This window comes from Falco naumanni, chromosome 8 (assembly GCF_017639655.2).
Source record: "Falco naumanni isolate bFalNau1 chromosome 8, bFalNau1.pat, whole genome shotgun sequence".
NCBI classification, from domain to species: Eukaryota; Metazoa; Chordata; class Aves; order Falconiformes; family Falconidae; genus Falco; species Falco naumanni.
The window spans coordinates 6,993,169-7,018,557 of record NC_054061.1 but is presented as its reverse complement, the minus strand read 5'-3'; the positions used below and the strand labels follow the sequence as shown (position 1 = coordinate 7,018,557).

The 25,389-nt window shown below is 56.5% G+C and overlaps 1 protein-coding gene across 1 annotated transcript; it reads right to left on the bottom strand.

Annotated features, from left to right (window-relative positions):
* Nucleotides 1–714: 714 nt before the first annotated feature.
* LOC121092839 (proton-coupled amino acid transporter 1-like) lies at nucleotides 715–24,512 on the bottom strand. Its single transcript, XM_040604440.1, has 11 exons — nucleotides 24,467–24,512; nucleotides 20,727–20,874; nucleotides 19,916–20,006; nucleotides 18,708–18,796; nucleotides 18,371–18,466; nucleotides 17,565–17,649; nucleotides 14,986–15,204; nucleotides 14,642–14,740; nucleotides 13,006–13,172; nucleotides 6,660–6,829; nucleotides 715–3,576 (listed from the first exon to the last, which is right to left on the bottom strand). Exons 2-11 carry the CDS (start codon nucleotides 20,867–20,869, stop codon nucleotides 3,308–3,310), a joined length of 1,428 nt encoding a protein of 475 aa, XP_040460374.1. The 5' UTR covers nucleotides 20,870–20,874; nucleotides 24,467–24,512; the 3' UTR covers nucleotides 715–3,307.
* Nucleotides 24,513–25,389: the final 877 nt, after the last annotated feature.

Genomic DNA, 25,389 nt, shown 5'->3' with positions numbered 1-25,389 from the left:
TTGGCGTGGTGCCTGGCCATCTCAGAGCGTGGGCTGGTATTTGCTCCTTTGATCTCTCAAGCAGATCAGCAGCAGCTCTGCATCCACCCGTGCTACTACCATCAGCATATGCCAAGCTCTTTTTTTCAGCTGCAGCCCCACTTTCAGCATAAACCAGACTGTTGGGTCCCAGGACACAGCCAAGAAGCCAAGGTGCAGCTTTGGTGGGGCAGAGAAAAGAGCCAAGCCCAGCAAGCCCCTAAAGGCTCTGCCCACAGCCTGCTTGCACAAATGCATTCAGAAGAAAAATTACAATTTTCAGAGCAGCAAAGCTGAAACACTTTCATTTCAAAATCCTCAGTAGAAAGGGAAATCTTGTCTGCTGCTGCAGGAGTGGGAAAGGCAGAGGGTCTGGCCCTGGCTGCCTGCTGGGCTCCAGGTCTCCTGCTCTCCCACAGATGCTCCCTCCTCCCCAAGCCCTTCTACTTGGGTGGTATATTTGTGGAAAGAAGAAAGAAAAAAAAAAGGGGGGGGGGGGACAAGAAGAAAAAAAAAAAAAAAGGAGAGATGAATCCTAAAAGATGTAGCATATCCACAGGCATTAATGCCACGCTGCTGCACCATGCAGCCCAGCACAGCACAGTCCCCCTCGGAGAACCTCAGACCTGCCCCACACCTGGCCCAGGCCCTGCCCAGGTAGTTTTACACTTGCCTCATAGAAGAGAGACCCCCATCTTTTCACATAAAAAATAGATTGTATTTATTGATTAAAATACATGATTCAAGTGCAGCACCAGCTCTTCCACTGGGCAGCAACACACACTGTACGCTGACAACATCCATAGGCACAAGACATGTACAGTAATCATTTCTATATTTACACAGACCATTTCCTTGGTTATAGAGCAGCCTATGATATGCAAGTGTCAAGTCTTTGTGTCCATCAGGTCCTGTGTCAGGTCCTCCTGGCTGGGCAGAGCCCCTCATGCCACGTGCCACACTGACATGCCTGGCCCCACCTCTGAACACCCCCTGCTCAGCCTGATAAAAGTGAGGAACTGCAAAAAAATGTTTAATGCTGCTGTGATATCCCAGTCTCCTTGGAAATGAGGTCTTCACCACTGATTGCAGCGAGTTTGATGCTAGCAGCCCTGCCAGCAAACCCGCTGATGCTCAGTGCCAGGCTGGGGACATGCCCTGGCACACAGCTGGCCCCCGAAATGTGGCCAGCCTTCTCATGGGGTACTGACAGCTGGGGCCAGCATCAGGCGTCCCCTGCTCCTTGCAGCACACCTTCCTCTGCCAGGGGTGACATTCTGCACTCAAACCCAACCCCCAACAGCCACGCTGGGGTCAGTACACAGCGACGGACATGAATATTGCACTTTTCCCATCTGCAGTGTGCCCTGGAGCCCTCTCCCAGACCTGGGTGTTTGCTCTCTATCCTTCCTGGGTCCTCCAGATGGAGGATTTGAATCAAAGCTTTGCACTGCTCATGACCAAGCGATGCCGGAGCATGCAGAAACCTTCACCAGCACAGACTTGGAGGAGACAAGGTGAGCCCCAGGAGACACGGCGAGCAGGTAAGAGGCTGGAAAGGAGCAGTGACGCGGCACAGACTGACCCCGCACCTGGCCGTGGCTCCATGTGCCAGCATGGGGCACCCAAAGCAGAGTCAGCAAAGGGCACACAGTGCAAGACACAAACACTACACATCGAGGAGGCAGACTGCAAGGGCACCACTCTGCACAGCTTTCTCCTCCCAGAAGCAGGTCAAACACCAAAAATAACCCCAAGTCTCACTCATCCTCCATCAAAGATGGAAACACAGCCCGTTGGTGCTACATTCACAGCCCTCTCCCACCATCACCAGCAGCCTTTGCCCACCCCCATGGAGACACGGATGCGGCGGGATGTAGTGATAAAAGCTCTCCAAAGGAAGCCGCTGTGCTGCGGGCGCCTGGGAGATGCTGCATTAGCAAGGAGGAGTTCAGCCCAGACAGGGTTGCAGCGGGGTGGCTCAGTCAGAACCTTTTTGAACCACTACGAAAAGTCATCCCATGGAGGATGCGTTTGCTCTCTTACCTTAAAAAAAAACCACAACCAGCAGAAACTCAAGGAAACTCTCTAGGGAGGAAGGTGGGCTCGCTGAGAGGAAGGAAAGCAGCAGCACAACAGGGACCTTCCCCCCCTGGCATGCTCCAGCCACAACACAACAAGCAACACAAGCACAAGAAGCACCAGAATGCTGCATCCTACCAGAGAACAGGTGAGGTGGAGGCAGAGGATGCAGAGGGAGTGGGACCAGGAGAGGAAGGGTTAAAAAAATTATTATTATGGAGTCTTTGTGTGTGATTTGACATTCAGTATTGACTTGTAGATGCAGCCAGAGCGTGCCGGTGCCAGCTTGGGCACTGTAAACAAGGTAATGGATTTTTGCGGCATGAGGGCAGCACTTTGTGACCCTTGGGGACACCCCAACCCGCACAGGGAGAGGGCTCCCAGCCGAAGGCAACCAGCTCAAGACCCTCGTTATGGCACAGCCCATTTGCTCTCCACATGCCTCAGTTTTCTAATGCTTCTAAAACCGTTAGGTTTGTGCGCTAGATGGGGAATAAGAAATGTCACTACTAAAAACATGGGCCAGGGTTCAGCAAACCCTCCCAGGCCAGGGAGGTGCTGTGCCTGGTGCCCAGCTCCAAGCCCTGCTCAGCCCCTGAGGCAGCTGGAAACAGCTGGAGCACGGCAGGAGCCCATGTCCATGGGAGAGCTGGGGGCCCCGGGATGCTCCACACCTCGGGCTCTGCCCACTCTCCCCACAAGGCTGGGGTGAGGAGGCAGCTCCGCGCTCTCCAACCCGAGCTGAGGTTTCTCTGTTGCTGTAAAAATAAAGTGCTGAGGGGAGAAAAAATAAACTGGCACAAAAAAGAGCAGTCCCTGTTCCCCACCCTGACTGAAGGGATGGAGGAAATACAGAAAGGTTGGGGTTTAAAAAAAGAAAATAAAATCAAGATCTACATCCCCAGGAGTCCTCACGTCTCAAAGTGACTATTTACAGAGGTGCCGAGGGGGCTGTTTTGCTGTATCACCTGCCCAAAAAGCCCCAGGGAAGGCACTGCCCCAGCCTGGATCCCACCTCCCCAGCTGGAGCCCAGCACGGGGCCCTGCTGCAGATGGGTGGCCGCGATGGTGGGCAGCCCCGTCCTCTCGCAGACCAAACCCACCATGTTTCCCAAGAGGAAAGAGATCGCTCCCAGGAGACCAGCAGCGCCCGGTGACTGTGTCCCCCAGCATGGCACCTGGAGGGGCTGGCGGGGCAGGGGGACCATCACTGCACCACGGCACTGGTGGCGTTCACAACTGCGGGGACAGGTGCTGCCAGCTCCACCAGCGCTGCGTACGTCCCCACCGCGAAGCCCACGAAGCCAAAGAGGCTGATGACAACGTCCTTGACAATGACGAGGGGGTGCATGCCTTCTGTATAGTAGGTGGCAATCTCCAGCAGCGGGGGGAAGATGAGAGCCAGGGCGCTGCTGCTGATGGAGCCCACCAGCGAGATGACGATGTCCAGGCGTGGGATGAGGATGGCCAGCACACCTGGAGAAGGAGCAGACACCATGTTAGTGCTGCCAGCTCCCAGACAGCAGAGACCCTCCCCCCCCCCCCGAGTCAAAGCAAGCAAAGACCCACACAGGGATGCCATCTGCTCAAATCATACCCCTGCCCTTTTCCCTGACACAACAGCTTTGAAGACATGGATGCATATTTTTCCGGAAACTCCTCCTCAACAAGCAGTTAAGCTGTGGCATTGACCTAACGCAGGGCGGCACGCAGACCGAACCCTTTTTGCCACCCTGGGCAGCACCACAGTGAGCTCCAGGGCTGAGCGGGACGGGCGCCCCAGCAAACAGATGCCGCTGGCAGAAAAGCGGGTGCCAGCATCCCCAGCCCCCCTCATGAGAGCCAGCACTCCTGCTCCCCACACCTGGGGAGCTGGAAAGCCTCAGAAACCCCATAAAAGCAGGAGATGGGAGGAAAAAGCCGTCTCCCCCCACCCCGACTAAACCCGTGCGGTTTGCATGCGTTTAGTGCTGCTCCAGCAGCAGAGCGCCTGCAGCGCTGCCCAGGGGAGAACATTTGTTAGGTAAAAACTGCAGCCAAGGAAAATCCCCCTGGGAGACTTCTGACAGCTCATGCTTAGCAGCGCGAACTCTGGCATATTCCTGCTCCCCCTCCTCCTGCCCGGGACCAGGGAAGGATGGGGGGATGGTGCCTTCTCCTTCCAACAAGCCCACAGCCATCAGCGCCTCTGGGCTGCTTTCAGGGTACCGCAGCGTCGGCACTTGATGACCCTTTATTTTAGATCTGCTCCCCAAGGTCCTGTTTTGCAACCGGGAGCAGCACTCCTCGCCACACTCACACACTGAGCAAGCTCCCCATCCACGGCAAGCTCAGTCAAAGAAAACCTGAGGAAAAGGCAACCGGAGCTTTGCATGACAGAAGAGCATCCTCTGCAAGCAAAGCAGCCTTCAGCGCTGAATCAAAGCGACCAAGAGAAATAAACTGGTTCATTGCTTTGAAAGCTCTGTTTAGAAATAGGAGACACCTAAAACCATAGCAGCTACAGCCTTGGTGGAAAAGGGACATCTCAGGGGTCCTTACCAGAGGGATTTGTTCACTCCCTGGCACTCAGCTACAGGCAAGAGAGGCTGGTGGAGCCTCCCTGAGCCAAAGATCCCCCATGGCACCACAGGAGACAGAAGGCTTGGGAGAGTGACAGCAGGCAAAACACAAACAGGAGGTGCTCCTGCACATCACCACCACCCCAGCCCTGCCGTCACCTGGATCAGCCTAGAGACAAACCACCCCTCCGCCACAGGGAACAGCAGCAAAGTCCCTGCTGAGCTGACCCGGAGGAAGTCTATCCCAGATCAAAGGAGAATTCTGGCAGGTCTCTGCTGCAAGCAGCAACACTGCTCCAGCAGCGTGTGGGGAAAGCAGAGCTGCCGACCACCAACAGCATCCTCAGCCCACCCCACACCGGTCTTTGGACTCAAAGTAAACAAAATTAACCCCCCTCTAAAACAAGCAGAACCGAAGCACCAGCTGCAGTCCTCAGCCTCCAGGGGCAACGGTCGTGCTTTCCACAAGTATTAATTCAAAGGGGGTTTAAGTGTGCTGGTTTTGAAGTCTGAGCTTAAAAAACACCCATACACCAAATCGCATCCTCTCTTTGGAAGCCAAAGCCATGATGCAGACTTGTTCTGCAGCCACAAAATCACCTGATGAATATTCATGCAACCCCCTAATTGCTTTTATCCTCGCCAACAGCCACAGCAATCTCTTACACAGAAGGGTAAGGGGAGGAGGTACAAAGGGACCAGCATCCTTCCACCAACATCTACACAGAAGGGTAAGGGGAGGAGGTACAAAGGGACCAGCATCCTTCCACCAACACCGTCGCTGCCTCTCTACCACCAAACGGAAGGGTATAGCCACTGACGGTGCCTAAAGCCATCCCATCACTCCAAGCCTTCGTTTCCCTGGCCAGGCACACCCCAACACCCTCCAGGAGAGGCTCCCACTCCGCGTGGCAAGATTTCATCCCCGCACCATCCCTCCAGCTGCAGGCATCGAGGCAGATCGTGCTTCAGGAACTCAGCACAGAGAAGGTGGGGCTTTGCCCACCTCTGTTAAGGGAGCGCCTCTGGCCCACCATTACCGAGAGCCCAGAAACCTGCAGCACCCTGCTCTCAGCTCCACCACCCTCGAGTGAGCACTACACTCCTCTCAAACCCAAACCAAAGCCAGCTGGGACACAGGGCCAGGTCCCCGACGCTCAACCCTGGTGCATCAGCAGCACCAAGCCATGGAGTAAAGCTCTTTTTCAACAGATGACGCCAGGGAGTTCAGTCAAGCGTCTCAGCTGTGCTGACAGCAGCAAGGTTCCAACAAGTCAGGATCCCACACAATTGCTCCCCACCTTTCCCCAGAGGCCCACCAGGCTCGATCCCAGCAGCCTGCTCCACCACAGCCTCACTGCAGGCACCAACCACTGCCAAGGGAAAGGGACCCTGCGGCACGCTCCGCACTCCAGCGGCCTGCCACGGGCACCCTGGGGCTTGGTTACGGGTCATGTACCATTGTCAGCTGTCTTCTGCTGTGCTACGTGCTGCAATGAACGTGTCTGCACAAGGACACCCACTCCCTCGCAGCCGGCGACCCCTGTGCAGCCGCACCCCTGTCACCCGGGCACGAGGAGCCTGGCTGCACGCTGCCTACAGAAAACAGCCCCTGGCCGGGCTCTCCTGGCACCGGACCAGGTGCTGGAGTGTTTCATGCAAAGCCTGATGAGACTTGAAGGCCTCCAAAAGTGCCATCACAGGGATTCCAAGTCCAAGGCTCCCCAGGGATCCACCACCTCCAAATGACGTGGGAAGTTTACTACGCCACTGAGAAGACCAGTCCCATACAGAAGGTGCAGAGGACCACTGCTGCTGCTCCTTGGAGGCCACCTGGGCCTACTGGCTTGCATTAGCAAGGTCCAGGAGACTCCCCACTGCGAGGGCTGGGGAGAGGCAGCAAGGCGAGGGGCGAAGGCTCTCAGCACCACCAGCCCACAGCAGGACGGAGGTGCCACGTTCTCGAAGGGGAGCTCAGACAAGCTGCTTTCTACTCACAAGTCACGCTGACCAGGGCCACCCTGAGAAGCAGGTTGACCAGCAGGCCCCAGCGCTCCGACACCCGGGCAACCAGGGGAGGGATGACGATCTCAGCAGGCACGTAGAACTGCACGGCGTACGTGAAGAAAATCCCAAAGGAGAAGAGCAGCTTGACGGCCTGGTACAGCCTGCAAACGAGAAAGAGAGACCGTGAGACACGCTCTTGCTCCAGCCCCCGTGGCACCAACAGCAGAAAGAAGAAGGGGAACACTCTAAGGACTTTTCTGTGCCAGTGGTCTCCCCTCTTGAACACTCTCCTGGAAAATTAAGGGTGACGCATTCAATCCACAGAGAACTTCCTTGGCCAAGAGACGCAAGGAGACAGTGCAACCTCCAAGCCACAGCACCGTATACCCCTACACCCAACCAGAGGCTATAGTCCAGGCTTTGCATAAGGAGTCATCAGGACAGGACTTGGGCCAGCAGCCTCTCAAGTGCTGCTGCCCCTTGGGAAAAACTCAGGGGCACAGATACTGAGAGCTATTTGGAAAAAACAAAACAAAACAAAACAGCACAGCCACCAAAACCAACAAACCACTGTCCCGCTCCTAACTGGTTCAAAGGCACAGGGAAGGCTGAGATCTCCTTGGCCAACAGACCAAGGAGACTTGTTCCTCGTTCCTTGACAAGTTAAGGCACCTACCTACATTTCTAGACGCTCACGTGTGCCACACTGCCCTTGGCTGCACGAAGTCCTCCAGGTACTTTGCTCCCTATGTAGGGATACAGGCTCCATGCCACCCTCTCCACTCGATCAGGCTGGACTCTGCAAGGTCTGCAGTCGCACAGGGTGACCTCCTTCACGACTGCACCCCACAGACAACACCCAAATACCCACCAGCACTGGTACTGCCAAGAGCCTGCAGTCCTGACTTTTGGCCAGTGACTCAGAATGAAGTTGCATCCATCACCTATCCCCAGAGGTTCCTCATCTCGACCCTTCATTAACAAAATCCAGCCCCTGATCTGAAGGAAGAAAACCCCCTCCTTTTTTTGCAATTCGTCACCAGCGGGATTTTATTCTCCGTCTTAAAACAGGAGATGAAGAATATCTCCAAAAAAGCTTATCAGCTGCAGCCATGAATATTTCACAGATTACAATTACTGCTTGGCTTCTGAGGAGGGGAAAGAGGACAGCACCGCTGGGATAAGTCTGGGCTTATAAAACAAGTGTGATGCAAACATCGCCACCGCCACCTGCAACTGAACCTCCTCCATAAAACGAAAAAGAGCAGCTATTTTTGGAATGCTACATAATATATGTTTGGGGGGAAGACAGTTAAAGGAGCGGTTTGGGCTGAGTGGAAGGCAGGCAGAGGGCAGACAGGCTGCAAACAGCACCTTAAGCTCACCCCAAGTTGGATGTCACCATGTCCCAGACCCTACAGCAATGCAGGGAGGGGCGAGCGTGGCTGCAGGAGGGAGCCTGTCACAGGTGACCAAAAAGCCACCTCCCAGCCCCACCTGTGCCCTCAGCTCCCCAGCAGCAGAAAGAGCCTCTCTGAAGAGAGGTGATACCCAGTTATATCACATACAGTCCTACCCATTCCCCAGCTCAAGACATGCTGACCAAGCAGGAAACGCGGGTCCTGGCCATCCCACTTGGGCAAATATGAAGTAGATCCAAGCTGAGGAATGTAGCTGGCTCCTCCTGCCCTCTTATATCCCTTTACCACCTTTGGACCCAAGCCAGTGCCCCTCTGTACGTTGGCTCTCGGGATCCAGCTGCTCCAACAGCAGCCTCAAACCAGAGAAGCCCAAGTATCCGCACACAAGACAACTTTGAACACTAGTGGCAGAGTCTGGTGGAGTCAAACATTTCCCACAATCGCAGGGGATGGAGTAAGTGGTCACCTAAGCGAATGGGATGTTCTGCAAGTCCACGGGACCAGATCCAATCCATTCAAGGTTGTGGCCAACATCAGCCTTAAGCCACTTTATCATCTTTATAAGAGCAGAGTGACCAGGGAGAGGTCCCACCACCTGGGAAGAAGTATCGTATCCACCTTCAAGAAGGATGAGGGAAGCTACAGGCTAATCAGCCTCACCTCAGTCTCCAGAAAAGGATGGGCTAAGTCCCCCTGACATACATTTCCAGGTACATGTTGGACAGAGTGAACAGCCAGCAGTTATTTGCTGGGGGAAGTCATGGAAATATCCTCATTGGTGACCTGGATGAACTCTCAGCAACCCAGAGTATGCTCTCAGCAAGTTCCTAACAAGACCAAATTGGAGGGAATGGGTGACACACCTCGGAGCAGGACCTAAACAACAAGATGGCACGGGCAAAGTTCAAACACAAACACAAAATCCCACACATGGGAAGGGCTGGGACCCAGCTTCCCGTCCAGCCAGGAGAACAGGACCTGGAGGTTTCGGTGGGCAGCAAACTGAACATGAGCCAGCAGCAGGACCTTGCGGTGAGTAAGGTCAATCACATACCGGCCTGTGTTAGCAAAAGCAAAGCCAGCAGGTTAAGGGTAAGGATTACTCTCTTGTCTGGGGCTTGGGAAGCTGCACCTTTAGTATTGTGTCCAGTCTTGAGACTCGCAGGAAAGGACAGACATTGACCTACCAGAAGAAGTTAAGTGGAGGCTACTAAGATAGCTGAGGCTGGAGCACACGGAGCACAAGGCAGGCTGAGACCTGGGCTTGTTCAGCATGAAGAGGTTAGAGGGGATGTTATTACTGTCTTCAGCTACCTAATAGGAGGGCATGGAGAAGACCAAGACAGGCTTTTCTTGGAGTTGCACAGCAAAAGGACCAGGGGCAATGGGGTAGAGCTGCATCCCAAAAGGGTAGTTAAGCACCAGAACAAGGGCCTGGAGAGGTAAGGAACCTCCCTCCTTACTGATATTCAAAATTTAAGTTGGCCCTGCTTTGAGCTGAACCTGATGATCTCACGATGCCCTCTTCAGCCTCAACTACCCTGTGATTCCACAAGCAGACTAAAGACAAAGCCACCACCAAGAGTCCAGAGTGCACCCGCTCAGCCACACGTGACTTGAGTGCACGGTAGCCTTGAGCCACCTACTCCACAGCCTGCATATCTTATCTCCGTATTTTCAGATAAGCAAGGCTGTAAAGCCATAAAGTGCTCCAGGACAATCCACGATTAAAAGATGTTATTAAAAAAGATACAGAAGAACATTGGGTATCAATCCTGCTAAGGTCAGGAACCAGGACAACGAGCTCAAAGGGCATTTTAAACACCAAGAAAAGAAAAAGCTCAAGCACTAGCCTTGATCCACAGAAAAGACAGGCTCATGCAGGGCCCCGGAGAGGCACTGCTCTGCCAACCACAGCAATCACCTCCCCAGCCCAGACAGCCATGCCAGGCCATCCCAACAAGCTGCAAGAAGTGACATACCCTCCCTTGACCGTAAGCCCTGCCAGTACCTGCCTCCAACTGGCCATACGCAACCCAACGCCTCCCCCCTCACTACAGCATTTCTTCACTCTTCAGACGGTGCGATGAAGCAACCCTTCCGAGGGTGCGAGGAGGGACTTCTGCATAGCAGTGCGGTATTTTGGAGGCCGTGGTTAGACCTGGGCACTGGGAACCGACACACTCCTCGTTTGAGGAAGCTGCGGTTAGAGAGAAATGAGGCTGGAAAAGTCCTTAGTCATTCTGTAACTCAATTCCAAACACGCTCATCAAATCTGTTCTAGAAACCTCCAGGCAATGGCTACAGCCAAGGAAGGGTGCAGCAGCTCTGCCACAATCCTCGCCTTGTCTCCCACGCTGCAGGCAAACTCCATGACTTCTCACCCACAGCCCTCATAACCAGCTCCTGCAGCCTTTTACTGCCGGGGAGAAAACCCACAGGCAAAGCAGGATGGGCAAAACATTTATTTCAAGAGCAAATCTTCCTCCTTCACATACAGTTTAACGCATGGGAATACAGTGGTCAAGGCTTTAGCCCAAGTATCCCAGCCCTTACTTCGCTTTAGATAACCCATTTCCAAGTCCAGTATTTACAGCCTCCATCAAATGTTCTGCCAGGGAACAACACGCACAAACAACCAAGCGTTTTGTGTGCTGAGTCACAAGGACCACAGCACACCTTCCCCAGGCACAGCCCGCAGGAGCCCTGCCACGTGCCCAGGCTTCCCCAGGCACTGCTTCCAAAGGGCTATTCTCTTCCCACCATCTGAAAAAAACCCACAGTTTTTTTCAGAGAAGTACTTTGACAGAAAGCACGGACACTACTAGAAACTTGCAATTGAAATAGGATCTTCCTGTAGCCTCACGAGTTACAGAAATCCTATTAACCTCTTCTAAGGCAGCAGCATCCTTTAGATGATCTCCCGCTGAGATCTCCCGCAGAAGCCCCTGGGCAGCATTACAGGTCGGCAGATGTCATTACAGGCTGTGGCATGACCTGGTGCCCTGCAGAGCCCAAGATCTGGATCTGACCTGCTTTCCACCTTCAGGAGAAGCAGCAGCCTTTCATCCCCTCCATACCCCACTTCAGCTCACGGATGGAATTCACGTCTACCGTGCTTGGCACAGTAGGATTCAGACCTCCCTACAACACAAACACATTTTTACACCAGCCCCATCCCTCCTCGCTGAGAGCGGGGACCTGGCAGAGCTCCCAGCCCCTGCATGGGATGAGACAAGGCTCTTGGCAGGAGCAGGACCTTCTGCCACGGTGCCAACAACATCCAGCAGTTCAGTCACCACACAGATCCAGCATGAATCAAAGTCCATGCACTCAAATCGAAAAAAAAAACACATAGCGATAATTAAAGCAAAAACAGGCTCTATTTTTTTTAAATCTTTGCTTTCTCCAGAGCCCCAGCTGCGCCACTTTACAAGGTCAGCATGGGGAAGCCCACCGGCGACTGAAATTTCGAGTCCAGCCCAAATCCACTTCAGCAGTGGGGAAGAGGCAGCAAGCCACGCTGTGCCATTTTGGGCAGCTGCTAATAGAGAAGACGGGCTGGGGAAGGGGACAGGCACCCCCAGCTCCAATTCTCACCCTCGTCTCCTGCGGGATTTCAAGCCAGCAGAGACACCAAAGAGAAACCGTTGAACTTCAGAGGGCGCGTAGGCAACCCCAGAGAAGCTGCGCAGCCGCAGGATGACTTTCCAAGAAGCTTCACGGCACCAAAGCCAACCCTCAGCCACGGCTCCGCACCAGGCGCGGGAGGTGCTGCCCTGCAAGCGGTACCTCTGCCGTACGCAGAGAGCAGCTTCTCGCCAGCTCCTCCTGGCCTGTCAGCACCACGTCCTGCCACACAGGCACCTCAAAGCTGTGTCGTAAGAAACAGCGGAGATGGGTTTTTTCCAGGACTTTCTCAAATAATCCCAAGTGGAGCAAGCTGGAAAAGGCATTTGTTCTCAATGTTCTCAGTGCTTACGTGCTTCACACTTCTTGCCCCAAAGGCAAGAGAAACAGCTTGCATTTCTCTTCTGGGATGAATACAGAGCTGTGACACTGAGCAACCACTTGCCCCTGGGGACAGACCAGCACGCAGCCCAGCCAGCTGCTGCAACAGCCACCAACGCCGGCAAGAGGAGGAATAACGCCTCCAGGTAAGCCAGTACAGGGTCAGGCCACGTGTATTTCCACAGGGCCCCAGCCAGTGACCAGAGCATCTCAAGAGGCCTTGCCAGATCCCCAAGGAAGACAGACAGGTTTGGGGAGCTGCAGAGCTCAGCCCCCGTGGGAAGGAAGGGGTACATCCCCACGGCACCAGCGCTCGCAGGCAAAGCGTTGGCTCAAGACGAGCTGCATCCAGGCACAACGTGGAGTCCAGGAGTGGGAGTTTGAGCTCCAGGGCTGCAAACAAGGAACGCAGCCCATGTGTGGAGACGTCACATCTCACACCCCTCTGGGACGTCCCAGCTCTGGGTTAGTTTTCCACGCACTTTATTTCAGGCAGAACAGCAGTTTTTGCATGGGATACAAATACAGCCACGCCGGCGTTGTGTTCAACGTCTGCCAGCCAGAGCACTGCTTAGTCCCCAAAAAGACATCACAAGGCTCCAAGAAAAAGGCAGGAGCTGCACTAACCAGGCAGGGACCACCAGGGACCCCAAGGAAGCAGGCTGACCTGCAGAGCCAAGACCAAGCTCAGACGCAGCAGCGACGAGCCTCTCTCCACCCCACACATCAGACAACCCTCGCCAAGTTCCTTTGGACGGTTCGGCTACGGCAGGGTGTACCCTTCCCCAGGCTCACCCAGATTAGTCCTACAGAGCAACATTCCCTGCTGCCTCCCCTCTCCCGCCTCCGTGGTCAGGACCCTCCCTTCCTTACCCCCCAGCCCCTCACCCACCACGAGGACTCACCAGCAGTTGGGCAGGTTGAGCGTTATGCTGGCCTGAATGTTCTCCCCGAAGCGCAGGTACCCCAGGACGCTCAGGCTGATGTACAGAACGGTGACAATGGTCATCCCCACATAGAGGATGACTGGGAACTGCCGGGGGTTCTTCATCTTGTTTTCCAGAGGCAGCACCTGTGAGAGCAGGAGGATGACAATGACAGAGCTGCAGGTTGCCCCCGTTTCTCTATATCACTCAGCCCCAGAAAGCAGGAGGAGCAGCCCCACGGCCAAGCACAGCCCCCCATGCCAGGGACAGGATGGTCACACGTGGAGCCTGGAGAATCCAGCTGAAAAAGCCACTGTGCTGGAGATCTCATTCCTGTGCTCCCATCTGAGACCTTCGTGCTCAGCATGGCAAGTCTTGGGCAGGGTCACCGATGCCCTTGCCTTAACGAAGGGACCTGCTCCCTGCCCTTGACCAGAGCTGGTACCTGGCATCTTGGGGCGATGCCATCCACTCCATACCTTGGTTGCATTACACTCTGCACCCCAGCACAGCACAGCACCATCATGCTACATTGTCTTAAGTTTCCCCAGCAGACCCTAGCAAGACCAAGACACTTTCTCTTCTCCTGCCAAGTTTGTCCAGACAGTTTTCACCCAGACAGGACAATAAAAAAAAAAAAAAAAGCAAAAGGAAGGACAGAGGCAAGTCCCTCACCTCTACACTAGTGTCACTTGCTTTCAGAAATACAGGGCTTCAGCAAAGATTTTTATAGCTGTCCTTGGGTGATGGGGATTTCAAGAAGAGACACAGTAGCAGAGCTGGTAAGGAGGCTGGACCAGAAAAGCTTTTATTTGGTTCTCCATCTCCAACTCATGCAAGGAAGGCAGCGTTGGTGCCTTACTGCCAGCAAGAGCCCTCTGCCCGGGGCACAGCATTCAGTAAACATTCCTCCTGTAATGGATTTGGCCCTCTGCAGCCCTGTGTTTACACAGCCAGCTTATATTAAGAGATGAAAACATTTTTCCTCCTTTGAAGGGAGCTCCTGGAAGCAACTCACAACATCTTAGGGAACCATTACGCTCTCCACCCACCCACCCAGCTTTTTTTCACAGACACAGACAGTCTATTTACAGCATCTTGTATGAGAGGCACATGTAAATCCAGCCCCACGGCAGGCTGGGGCCACGCGGCTGCCGAAGGGTGATCTCTGTGCCTCTGCAGCAGAGTAGGAAGGAACAGATCACATTTTTTTATGTCATGCTTTTTGGCCCCCCACTTAGGCAGCCTCAGGATCCAGCCTGCTAACAAGACTGAGGATGACTCCTTGTCCACAGGTCATCCAGCAGAGCCCAAGGCAGCTGCCAGTGCAGTTCCCAGCAGAGCCCAATCTACTGCCAGACACAGCCACCTTCAAAGCAGCAACCAGCTCTGAGGTTTGGAGCATGTGCTCTTCCAGCCTCAGATGGAAGCAACAGGGTTTGACCCAGGAGATAGCCTGGAGGCTAAAGCTAACAGCATCATCCAGAATTTGGGCTACTGTCCGTGAAGTTAATCTGCAAATACAGCTGCAACAGAAGAGCAGGTGCTGCAGCAAGCCTGTGCACGGGCTGAGCACCCTGTGCAGGCAGCCCCACCGCCACACGCTGAGACTTACCACCCCGATGCCTTCGAAAGCAAAGACTGCAGTGCCAAAAAACAGAGGGTAGGTCTTCCAGGCTGCTGCTAGAGGCAGGTCACTGGCATCAGGAATGTCCTGGAAAAAAGCCCACACAGAGTTCAGATACAAGGAATATGGGGAGGACCCGGCTTGCTCCCATTGCTCCCTGTTGCAGCCCCATGCCGCAGGGAAAGCCCTGCGGAGCAGAGGGTAATTACTGCACCCACGGGAATGAGCAGCGCTCCACAGCGTGCGAGCACCCCACTGCCGAGCTCTCTCCACCTGCCAAAAGGCAGGACGTCACAGAAATGACAGAGGGAAGCCACACACACGTCACGTACCCTGGCGATGTACTGGTAGATCACAATGAGGCTGACAAGCATGGCCACGTTGGCCAGCAAGGAGAAGATGGACAGGACCTTGAGATTCTGGATGAAGGTAAGCAGCACCACAAAAGGCAGGAGGGAAAGCATGTATAGCCGGGAGTCCATGGTGGGGGTCATGATGACTGTCCTGTTCAAGCTGCAGTCATTGGTGGTCCCATTTGCTGTAGATACGACCTGGGGAAGCACACGAAGGCTTGATCAACCCCGTCACACAGGGCTGAGAGCCACGGATCTTGGCAGCCCATCCCAGGTGGGTCAGAATACTACCCCATCAGCTCACTTTCAAACACAGCTAGTCGATTAAAATCAAAGCAACACAGGTTTTCGGGTCGTTTCAAAGCAAATCCCCGTTACCTTGCTAGAAGCACGGATGGGACTAGCTACAGCATCTGAGCTGAGGCAGAAAAACCTCCCCGAGCCCAGGCTTGCTGAGCACGCAAACCTGGCAGCCGAGCACACCAAGGACAGAGGTTGGGTTGCGCTGCCCATGTGGCCAGCTGAGAAGAAAGAGGCTTTAAGTGCTATTTCCTCAGCGGTCCTCTTCCTCTTGCTGCACCACATTGCAATCAACATCACACACCCCTTCAGTCACCCAGTGGCCTGTTCCCATGCAAGGACACCTGGAAGCTACTGTTGGCCCCCAGCTTTGCTTTCTTCACAGGGAATCATCCTTTCCTTGGGGTCTTTCACTCCAAAGGCACTCCAAGCCTTGTGCTCGCCTCTAGAGACAGTTCTGCCCCAGGAACCAGGTGGCTGAGCCATCCCTCCCAAGAGCATAGGCATGCTGTGGATCACCAACACAACCACGATCAAGCTGGTTCGGTTGCCAGGTGCCGTCTGGCCACTGCAGCAAAGGGCTGCCTGCAAATTAGTTTCACCTGCTCCAGAGCAAGTCCTGCCCCACAGGAGAGGCTAAAGAGCTTCCACACACATCAGCATCCTCCATGGGAGAGAGCAGCACAGAGCCACACACCCATGGGGCAGCACTGCTCCAGCTCCAGCCTGCCCTGCCTTTCCCCAGCTTGCTCCGAAGCCATTTTTCAAACCAAAGCTCTACCCGGCACAGCAGCGCCTTGCCCAAGGTACCACCTTCACCATAGCTCCCCATCTAACATGCTATTTCCCACCACAAAAAGAAACAAGCAACATTCCCCTCTCCCCAGGCAAAGAATTCCAAAACTGAAGCCAAGAGGTTTCCCAGCTGTGGCCTAAAATGTGTTGGATTTGCAGGTTTTTGCAAATTTCCCTTACGGTTTGAGCCAGCCTTCAGTCTCTGCTGCCAGGGGCCAAGCAGAAAGAATCACAGAATCATTCAGGTTGGAAAAGACCTTCAAGATCATCAAGTCCGACGGTTAACCCAGGACTGCCAAGCCCACCACTGAACCATGCCTCTAAGCACCACAACTACACATTTTTTAAATGCCTCCAGGGATAGTGATTTCACCATGTCCCTGGCCAGCCCATTCCAATGCTTGACCACCCCTTCAGTGAAGAAATTTTTCCTCAAATCCAACCCAAGCCCACCCTGAAACAGCAGCAAGGGGCCATTTGTGGGGAGCAGGGGGCCAGCAGCCGCCCAGCCCTGTGCACGCACCCTGCTTGCTCTGGCTCTCAGAGCTGTTGGCATCAGATCACCGACATTCACCCGTTTACCCCTCCTGGCCATCCCACAGGACAACACAAGGAGAATCTCCCCAGCTGCTGCTCCCAGAGCGGAGGCAGAGCCCACCCATCCTCTGCCGCCCACTAGCAGAACCCCACCTTGCTCCCATGGGAGCCACCTCTGGAGCTGATGGGCATCAGGGAAGAGCTGCTAAAGGGCACAGCCACAGCAGTAGCAATCAGACCACTGCGGCAAGAGACGGCAGGAACACAGAGGGGAACAAAGCTGAGCGGTGCCTGCAAGGCACCAAGCTGGTGGAGGCTGGGAATTCATTATTCCCAGTTTCTGGCAGCACGGGAGCCAGCCAAGCAGTTCAGAGTTTCTGTTTATTTCCTCCTGACACCCAGCAGAAGGAAACTCTTTCCCTAAAGATGTAATTAAGCTCCAGAGCCATGAGATGAGGAAAGAAACTGGAATGCAAACAGGTCCAAGAAAGGGGAGAAAAAAAAACAAAAAAGAGGTTCACAGCAGGTCCTCATATCTATGTTACCATCTACGCAGAGTATCAATAAACCAGGTAACTGAGGTGGGCAAGACATCAAAGGCACAGTCCCCCTGCCGTCACCTCTCTCCTGCCCTCCCTCACTAGGAATGGTCCCCGCGTCCCCTCACGACACAGGGGAAATTCCAGCACCTCTGCACACACAGCAAAGTCGCAGCAACTCTCAGAAAAACCTGCCCTGTTCAAACAGGAAAACCGACCCTCCGAAATACTTGGGCAGTGGAGCAGTACCTTCCTGAGCAGCATCAACTGTGGAAACCAGAGCTGTACTGGAGAACAGGGCTGTGAAACAGGAGCGAAGAACAGCCCAAGCCCCTCCGCACCCCCTCTTGCCCTCCCCTGGCTCACGGAGGAGGCAGTCAGTCTAACCTGCTTCAGGTTGTCAGCCAGAAAGACGAAGTACACGCAGCAGAATCCCAACTGAGTGATGATCAGGAAAAGTCCCACTACGTGCCTAAAAAAGAACAAAAGACAGTTTGTTAGCCAGGCCACACAGAAATAAGAGCCCACTGGGGCTGCTCGGGGCGATGCTGCTCTCCCCAGGGGTTCGGGTGTGCGGGTCAGAGCACCCTCAGCTCGCTTCTCCTCGATGATCAGGAGAGAGGACCGTATCTCCATCTAACCTTACAGACCTCAGGCTCCCTGGCCTCCCCCTCCCATCCCCTCCATAGGGTCAGGACCAGCCTCAGGAAAGTCTCCTCCTTGGTTTTAGCACCTCCAGTCTGCTGCTGAATTGTCACAACTGGACACAACGCTCCCCAGGCACAGGAATAGGTGGATTTTCCCAGCATCTGATGTGCAACAAACTGCATGATGCAAGATACCCACAGGGCTGGTAGCGTCCCTAGGAGCAGCCATCAGACATGCTCACTGCCTAACAAGATGGGTCAGCACCGCAGTACACGTTATTTACACCTTTGTTAAGCTGCAGAGGCTTACTTCAATCAATTCCTTTAGTATAAGCCACATCTGACTGGGGACAGGACCGGGTCACAGACCTCAGTGTTACCCCCTGGGGGACACCGGGCACTCATGGAAGGTGAGCCACATAACATTTTACGTCACTTGTGGTCATTTGCCGACACAGCTCAGGGACCAGACAGCTCTTCTGTCCCAGCTGCTGCACACGCTGGGTTTCAAGACAAGTCCCCTGCCTGCAGCGGGGGAACAGGTACCTTCCCCAGATGGCATGTCTCCGCAGCCACGCGCTGGGAGTTGACTCCAGCCCATACATCACAGCACCTCCATAGTCCACAAACTGCTTCTGGAACCTGTCCAGAGAAGAAAGAGAGAAAGGACATCATATCAGCCCTGTCTGCTGGTTCTCAAGGCAAATGATGACATTAATGGGAAAACAGTTCCTGTGGAAAAGCCTAGAAGCGCTTCCCAACTGAGGCTTTGACACGGGCACCTGGCTGCTGGGAAGCTTCAGAAAAACCACCGGGTTTCTGGGGAAGGAAGGAAGGAAGAGCTGTAGGAGCAGCAGCGCTGCGCAGGGGAGTTGCTTCTTACCTGTAGCAGAAGTGATGGGCGCACTTCACCAGGATGCCCATGCAGTGCACAGCCACGACTCCCATCACCAGCAGACTCAGAGGACCCAGCTGCGGGGGAAGAGAGGGAGCAGGCTGCACTCTGATGGCCAGAGGCAGAGCTGCACCGTAGGTTTTGCTCCCAGACAAAACTTCACGGGCTCGGTGAGCTGAAACACGGCTGTAGGCTGAACCGCAGCTCAGGTGCTGCTCCCAGGAACCAGCCCCCCAGGACTAAGAAACCCGACAGAGCCACGAGCCTGGCAGGAACGATGCAAACGCAGCACGTTGGGGCAGCCTGGATACAGCAAAGCACAGCCAGGATTGTTTTCCAAACTCTCCTGCACATCCCTATTACACAGGTGACAAAAAGGTCGTGGTCTGGGCAAAGGAAGGAAGTTTTCTTTTTTAATTCTTTTTATTTTTCAATCCAAGCTGCATTGCTGGGCAAGGAAACAGAGAGCAGAGCAGCACGGTGCCCCCACCTCTCACACGGACAGCAGCTGCTGGGGCACAATGCAGACACAGGGGAGCTAAGGGCTGGGGAGATGTGACAGTGACCAGGACCTCCAGGCACAACCTCAGCCCTCAGGCAGCAAAGCTGCATTCACATCCACTGACCTCGACGCCTGGGCCAGCCCACGTGAAACCCCACAGAGGGAACCACACCACCATCTCCAACCACCAGCATTAACTGCTGACTGATGGGGCTCGTCACAGACGCGCTGTGCTCCTGGGGCCCTCGGGAGGCACGCAGCACACAGCACAGACCCGCTGAGACAAACCCAGGGGGAGGCCAAGCTGAACCTGCCCTGACCAGGGTGAGGGGATGCCCCCCAAGCGCAGCACAGAGCATTTTGGGAGAAAGGGCCTGATGTCGCAGGAGCCAGGGAGGTAACACCCAGCTGGGTGCGGAGGCAGGGAACCAGCACCCTGCCGCACCCCCACAGAGAAAACCACAGCCCCAGCTCATACGCTGAACCCCTGGAGACCAGCTAGCACAATGCAGGAGCGGGAAGAACAGTCTCAGCAGCAAAGCAAGCCACAGAGCCCAGGGTGCAAAAACCCACAAGCTGCTGAGCACCAAGAGGTATCTCAGCAGGGAATCCAGCCCCAACACCAGCCACGCAAGCTGCCCCGAGGTCACTCTGCCCCACGACCTCCTGCACAGCAGGGCCAGAGCTGCCTTACCAGGATGCCGGCGTTCTTCACAGCCAAAGGCAGCCCCAGCAGCCCCGTACCAATATTCCCCTTCAGGAGATGGATCAGGGTCTGGTACCACCTGAGGGAGAGAAGATGCAGAGATTACCATCGGCAGATGCCTGCACCCAGACCACACACAGTCTCAGCCCTGTGGGTTGAGCTGCTGTTGGAGGTCATGCAGACGTGGAGGTCTGGATCCTGTTCCCAGGACCCAGCTCAGCCCAGTGGGACTGAGGAAGGACCAGAGGCAAAGTCTCAACGAACAGATTTTGAGTGAGCATTTGTAAAACCAGCTTCAAGGCAAAACTCAACACGAGTGCAGGTCTGCACCAAGGGGCTGCACAAGAAGAAAGTCTCTGAGTTGAAGAGATCAGCCTGCCTTGGGCAGAGACAGCATCCTCTGCCCACCTGGGTGAATAAGGCACAAGGAAGCCCCCAGGGCACGGCTGCAACATGCCCAGGTATCCTCTGAAGCTGAACATGCTGTTTGCTCGCCACAGCTCCCCATCGAACCAAGCTCAAGTGGGGGAATATTGGGAAAAGCATCAAACACTGTCTGCCATCGGCAAGCCCAGCTCCACCGGAGAGCAGAGCATGACACTGGGGCAACTGCTCACCTGGTGCCAGCACACCAGGGAGGCAGGACTACAGCTACCTCACCATTCCCACGAGGAATTCCCCATAAAACCATGGCTCCACCATCCTCCAGCAAAGCCAGCAGACAGTAGGGAGCCACCATTACCTCCTCCACCCTCCCCATATCCTGGGCCAGCCTGGGAAGGAGGGAAGAGTCACTCACGTTGTCCCGTTGGTCTCCCCAAAACGCTGGTAGGACTCAGGGTGGGCAAAGCCGTTCATGCCGCCGGGCGGGCTCCCCTCCGGCGTGACGTCCGTGGAGCTGTAGTCGTTGTAGTCCTCACTGCGGAGGCGCCGGGTGGACATGGTCCCTGTGGAGGGAGCTGCATTAGGGGTGCCCAGCTCAACACCCCCATTCTCAGGCTCCTTGCCGTCAGCCATCGTGCAGAAAGACCGACTCTGACTGCCAGAGCAAGGTCTCCTCCAGGGCTTTTATATACAACAACATGCTCCCGCCCAGGCAATCACAGAGCTGGCATGTCCTAAGGTCAATGGTGTACGGCACAGTCCCGCTGGCTCTTCCTGCAGGCTCGCGCCCCCGTTTCGGGCACACCCAGGCAGGACGGGCTCAGGATCCCGCAGGCTGAGCCTGGATGCAACCCGTTTCATGCCAGGTAAGGAACCTCGCATACCTCTGCTCTAAGGGTGACAAGTGTGGCACCACAGGCACAGGCAGCGGGGCAGGGAGGGACACGCTGGCGGGATTGGGGCTGTCAAGAGGATGGCCAGGAAAAAGCAACCGCTTTTAACCGACACGGTTTGCTGCAAGGGAACTGCTTGCGCTTGCCGGGGAAGGAAAAGTTCCTAACTTCTCCTTTTTTTTAATTGAAGGCTTTTTATTTAAAGTAATTAAAAAAAAAATTATTATGCTCCGTCAAGTGGGAGCACAGCCCACGTGCCGACAGCTAACCACTCGCCCCAAAGGTTTTACAGCCACAGAGGTGCCTACGGGACTAAGGGGCTTCCCAGGATGAGGCACCTGCACAACACTGGCTCCAGCAAAGAGCCCAGCAGGGTCCTGCAAGCCAGGAGCATCGCCCTCACAAGGAGCACAAGCCCTCACTAAGGACACAAGCCTCCTGCCTTCGGCTGGAAAGCAGCCAGTCAGCTGGTTTATCTTCCACATGTGCCCTGAAGGGCTCCTGCTGCTTCTGCACAGCCTGCTGCTCCCCTCCCATAAAGGGCCTTTGCCTCCTCCAGCCCCCCAGCCGCACCCAGCACCCTGAGTGCCCGCCGGGAAGGAGCACCAGAGGCAGGGAAATTGTCTGTCAGGCTCCTGCCACAGCCTGGCAACTCAGTCCCTGCCCCAAGGCTGCCCTGGGCATCCTCCCCATCCCATCCCCTGGCGCTGGTGGGCAGCTGAGACCGGGGCTAAGAGGAGGCAGCAGGGAAACATCACTACCACAAACAGGTCCCTGCCACAGGGCTCCGCAGGCACCCGCCGGGTCACGGCAGCACCCGCAGGATGCGGCTCCAGCACAGGCCTAAACATGTGGCTGTGCAGGGAAAGCTCAGCCCAGGCTGCTGGGGTCCTGCGCCATCCCCAGAGCCCCCCGGCGTTCCCCGCTCCAGCACCGCTCTCTGCAAACCTGGCTGCTACTGCCAAAACCAAGCCAAGAGCTGCCGTCACTGGGAGGCTCCAGCCTTGCAACCAGAAGGGAAGCAGGGAGCGAGGGACTTCGTTCAACTCTGGACGCTTGCTCCAGATGCCGGCCACTCAGGAGCAGTTACTCAGGCCGCAATAACGCTGCCCTATTTCCTGCAGCACCGGCAGCAGAAAGCAGGGCTGGTCCGTGCAACACCAGCCTCCAGCGCAGCGGTGAGCCCAGCTCGCAGGCAGGCGCTCCGGAGCCGAAGGCAGCACGTGCATCACTCCTGCCCTGCCTCCTCCCTCGCAGCCCAGCCTCCAAACTGTGCCTGAACCAGCTCTGCCGCTGGCAGGGCGACCTGGGGCGAGGCAGGGACTAGGAAGAGCGGCAGCACTAGTTTACACAAGGAAAGCGTTAGAAGCTATTTGTCATGGGTGATGGGCCCGAGGGGCAGGGAAAGGCTTGGGAGGCTTTGCCAAGCACCTAGGGCCGGCAGCGGGCAAGGACAGCAGGCAGAGGGGGTGCCAGGGCTGGTCAGGCATGGATCCCCCTCCCCAGAGATGGCCTGCACGTTATCTGAAGCACTCAACAGCGATGTTCTCCAGATAAAACACAACATGTTTACATCGGTCTGCCTCATCACTCTCTGTGATTTTTTTTTTTTTCCCCGCAAGCAGGCCTGGCTGCTTTTTGCTTTGAAGAGCCAGGGAAATGCATTCATCGTGACTTGTCTTCTTTGTGTCTGGATTAAAGGTTGCATAGCAGCAGGGAGCGAGCACTCGGCTCCCCCGCACTCAGTAAGAAAAAGCTGCAAAACTTGTCTCATCCACACCACGAATATTTCAAACTGAAGCAAAACCCCACTACATCATTTCCTTGTCATTACAAAGAGCAAAGACAGGAACAGCCACATTTGGTTTCCACTTTTAAACCGAACTCCTTGGCCACTTTCACGTGCTTTCCCCACACACACACTCACACGCAATGTCACTGCGGTCACCGTGGTGAGCGAAGTGCCTAAGAAAGCTGGGGGGTGGGGGTGTGACAGCAGTTTGTCCCTTAGAGTGACAACCCACGCCAGAAGTCAAAAGCAAGATGCAACTTGCTGCTGACCCTGAGAGCTCCCCCCGGCTGAGCGGGGGCTGCACGCAGGACAGGCAACAGGAAACCTTCCAGAAAAGCGAGTTGCACAGCAAAACTCACTGCCGCTTGCCATCACAAGGGCTGCATCCTTTATTTCCAAAGCGCTGCTTGTAACCCATCTCAGCGTGACACAGGGGAGAGCCACCCCCCCAGATCCCCTTCCTGCCCAGCAGGGAGCTTCCCCAGGCCACCATGCTGGCGTGACACCTCCCCGACAAGGACAGCCACACCAGCTGTGTCCCCACGGCATCAGCCCTCATCCCGGTGTTCTCTGCTGCTCCCGCAGCCCCACACCCGCCCCCAGACTCACCCTTCACAGCATGGCCTGGTCCCCCCAGCCCAGCTTCTCCCCGCACGGGGGCTGCTCAGTACTAACACCCCCCCAGTCCCCGCAGCTCCCCCACTGCCCCCCATCCCTGCACCCCCCACGGGAGGGCAGGGGGCTCCCCGCGCCCTCCCCACAGTGCCACACAGCGACCCCCACCCTCCCCAGCACCTCGCACCCTGGCACAGGCTGCGGGAGGCCGTGCCCCCCCCACACTGACACTCCCAGCACCCATGCAGGGCCCAGGCAGACCCACACACTCACGTGGGCTCTGGGCACCCCAAGGCACCACGGCGGGCTGCCAGCACCCCCAGGGAGCTCTGGGCACCCCTGCAAGCTGCCAGCACCCCCTGCATCCATCCACACGGGCTCTGAGTACCCCCACACACACGTGGCCACACAGAAGGGGTACCAGCACCCCCAAGCTCCCCTGAGCACCCACGCAGGCTGCCAGCACGCTTCTGCACCCCGAGCATCCGTGCCCGACGCCAGCACCCCCAGGGACCTCTGGGCACACCTGTAAGCTGCCCCCCAAGCTCTGAGCACCCCTCTACACACCCTGCCACGTATACAAGCTGTTCTGGACCCCTGAGCCCTGTCAGCGAGCCCCAGCTCCCCGGAGCACCCCAGCGGGCTGCCGGCACCCCCGGGACCCCGCGCACCCCCGCAAGCTGCGGCCCCCCGCCGCGCCCCTCAGCACCCCGCGGGCTGCAGGCACCCCCGTGCATCCCTGAGCACCCCCACATGCTGCCAGCGGGCTGACAGCCCCCTCCCGCAGCCTCGCCAGCCGCCCCGGCCCCGGCCCCGGCCCCGGCCCCGGCCCCGGCCCCGGCCCCGGCCCCGCACCTCGCCGCCGCCCCGCGCCGCCCGCCCCGGGCCCGCTGGCTCGGCCGCGCCGTCACGTGACAGCCGGCTCAGCTGACCGCGGCGCCCGCGCCTGCGCACGGAGAGCAGCGAGGGCGCGGGGCGGGGCGGGGCGCAGTGGGCGGGGCGGGGCGCAGTGGGCGGGGCGGGGGCGCAGTGGGCGGGGCGGGGCGCAGTGGGCGGGGCGGGGCGCAGTGGGCGGGGAGGGGCGAGGCGCGGTTAGCGGGGCGCGGCTCTGCGGCGCCGCCTGGCGGTGGCGGCGGGGCGGGCTGCGGGGCGGGGGGTCCCGCTGCCACGCGTGGGGCAAATGCGGGCATGGCTGAGCCCTGCACCTCTCCAGGGGTGGGCAATGAGGGGTATCCCCCCGCCCCCAGCGGGGCTGTGCCTTGGGCAAGGCCTGCAGAGCAAGGCAGGCTGGCAAGTGTCAGGGAGATATGATGGTCACTGGGATGAGCAACACTCCCTGACCCCCAGTGTGGGATGATCCCCCCAGGGGCGGGGGGCTGTGTCCCTGTGCCCAAAAGCAGAACCTGCAGATCCCTGCTGTGCCTGTTGCACAGGAGCCGGCCTTGGGGCCACTCACAATCTTTCTGGCTGCAGCATCTTCCACCGCTGCCCCCACTCCAGCCCCAATACGACTTTTGCTTCCCCCAGCTCAAAACCATGTCCCTGCTGGTTCAAGGGAAACAAATGCCACCCCCAGGTCACCCTCAGCACCAAGAGGCACCAGATGTGCCTGTTGCACAGGAGCCAGCCTCGGGGCTGTTCACACTCGGCTCTTCTGGCCACCGCATCCTCCACCGCCAACCCCATCCCATCCCCAACATGACTTTCGCTTCCACCAGCTCAAAACCATATCCTCACTGGTTCAAGGGAAACAAGTGTCACCCCCAGGTCACCGCCAG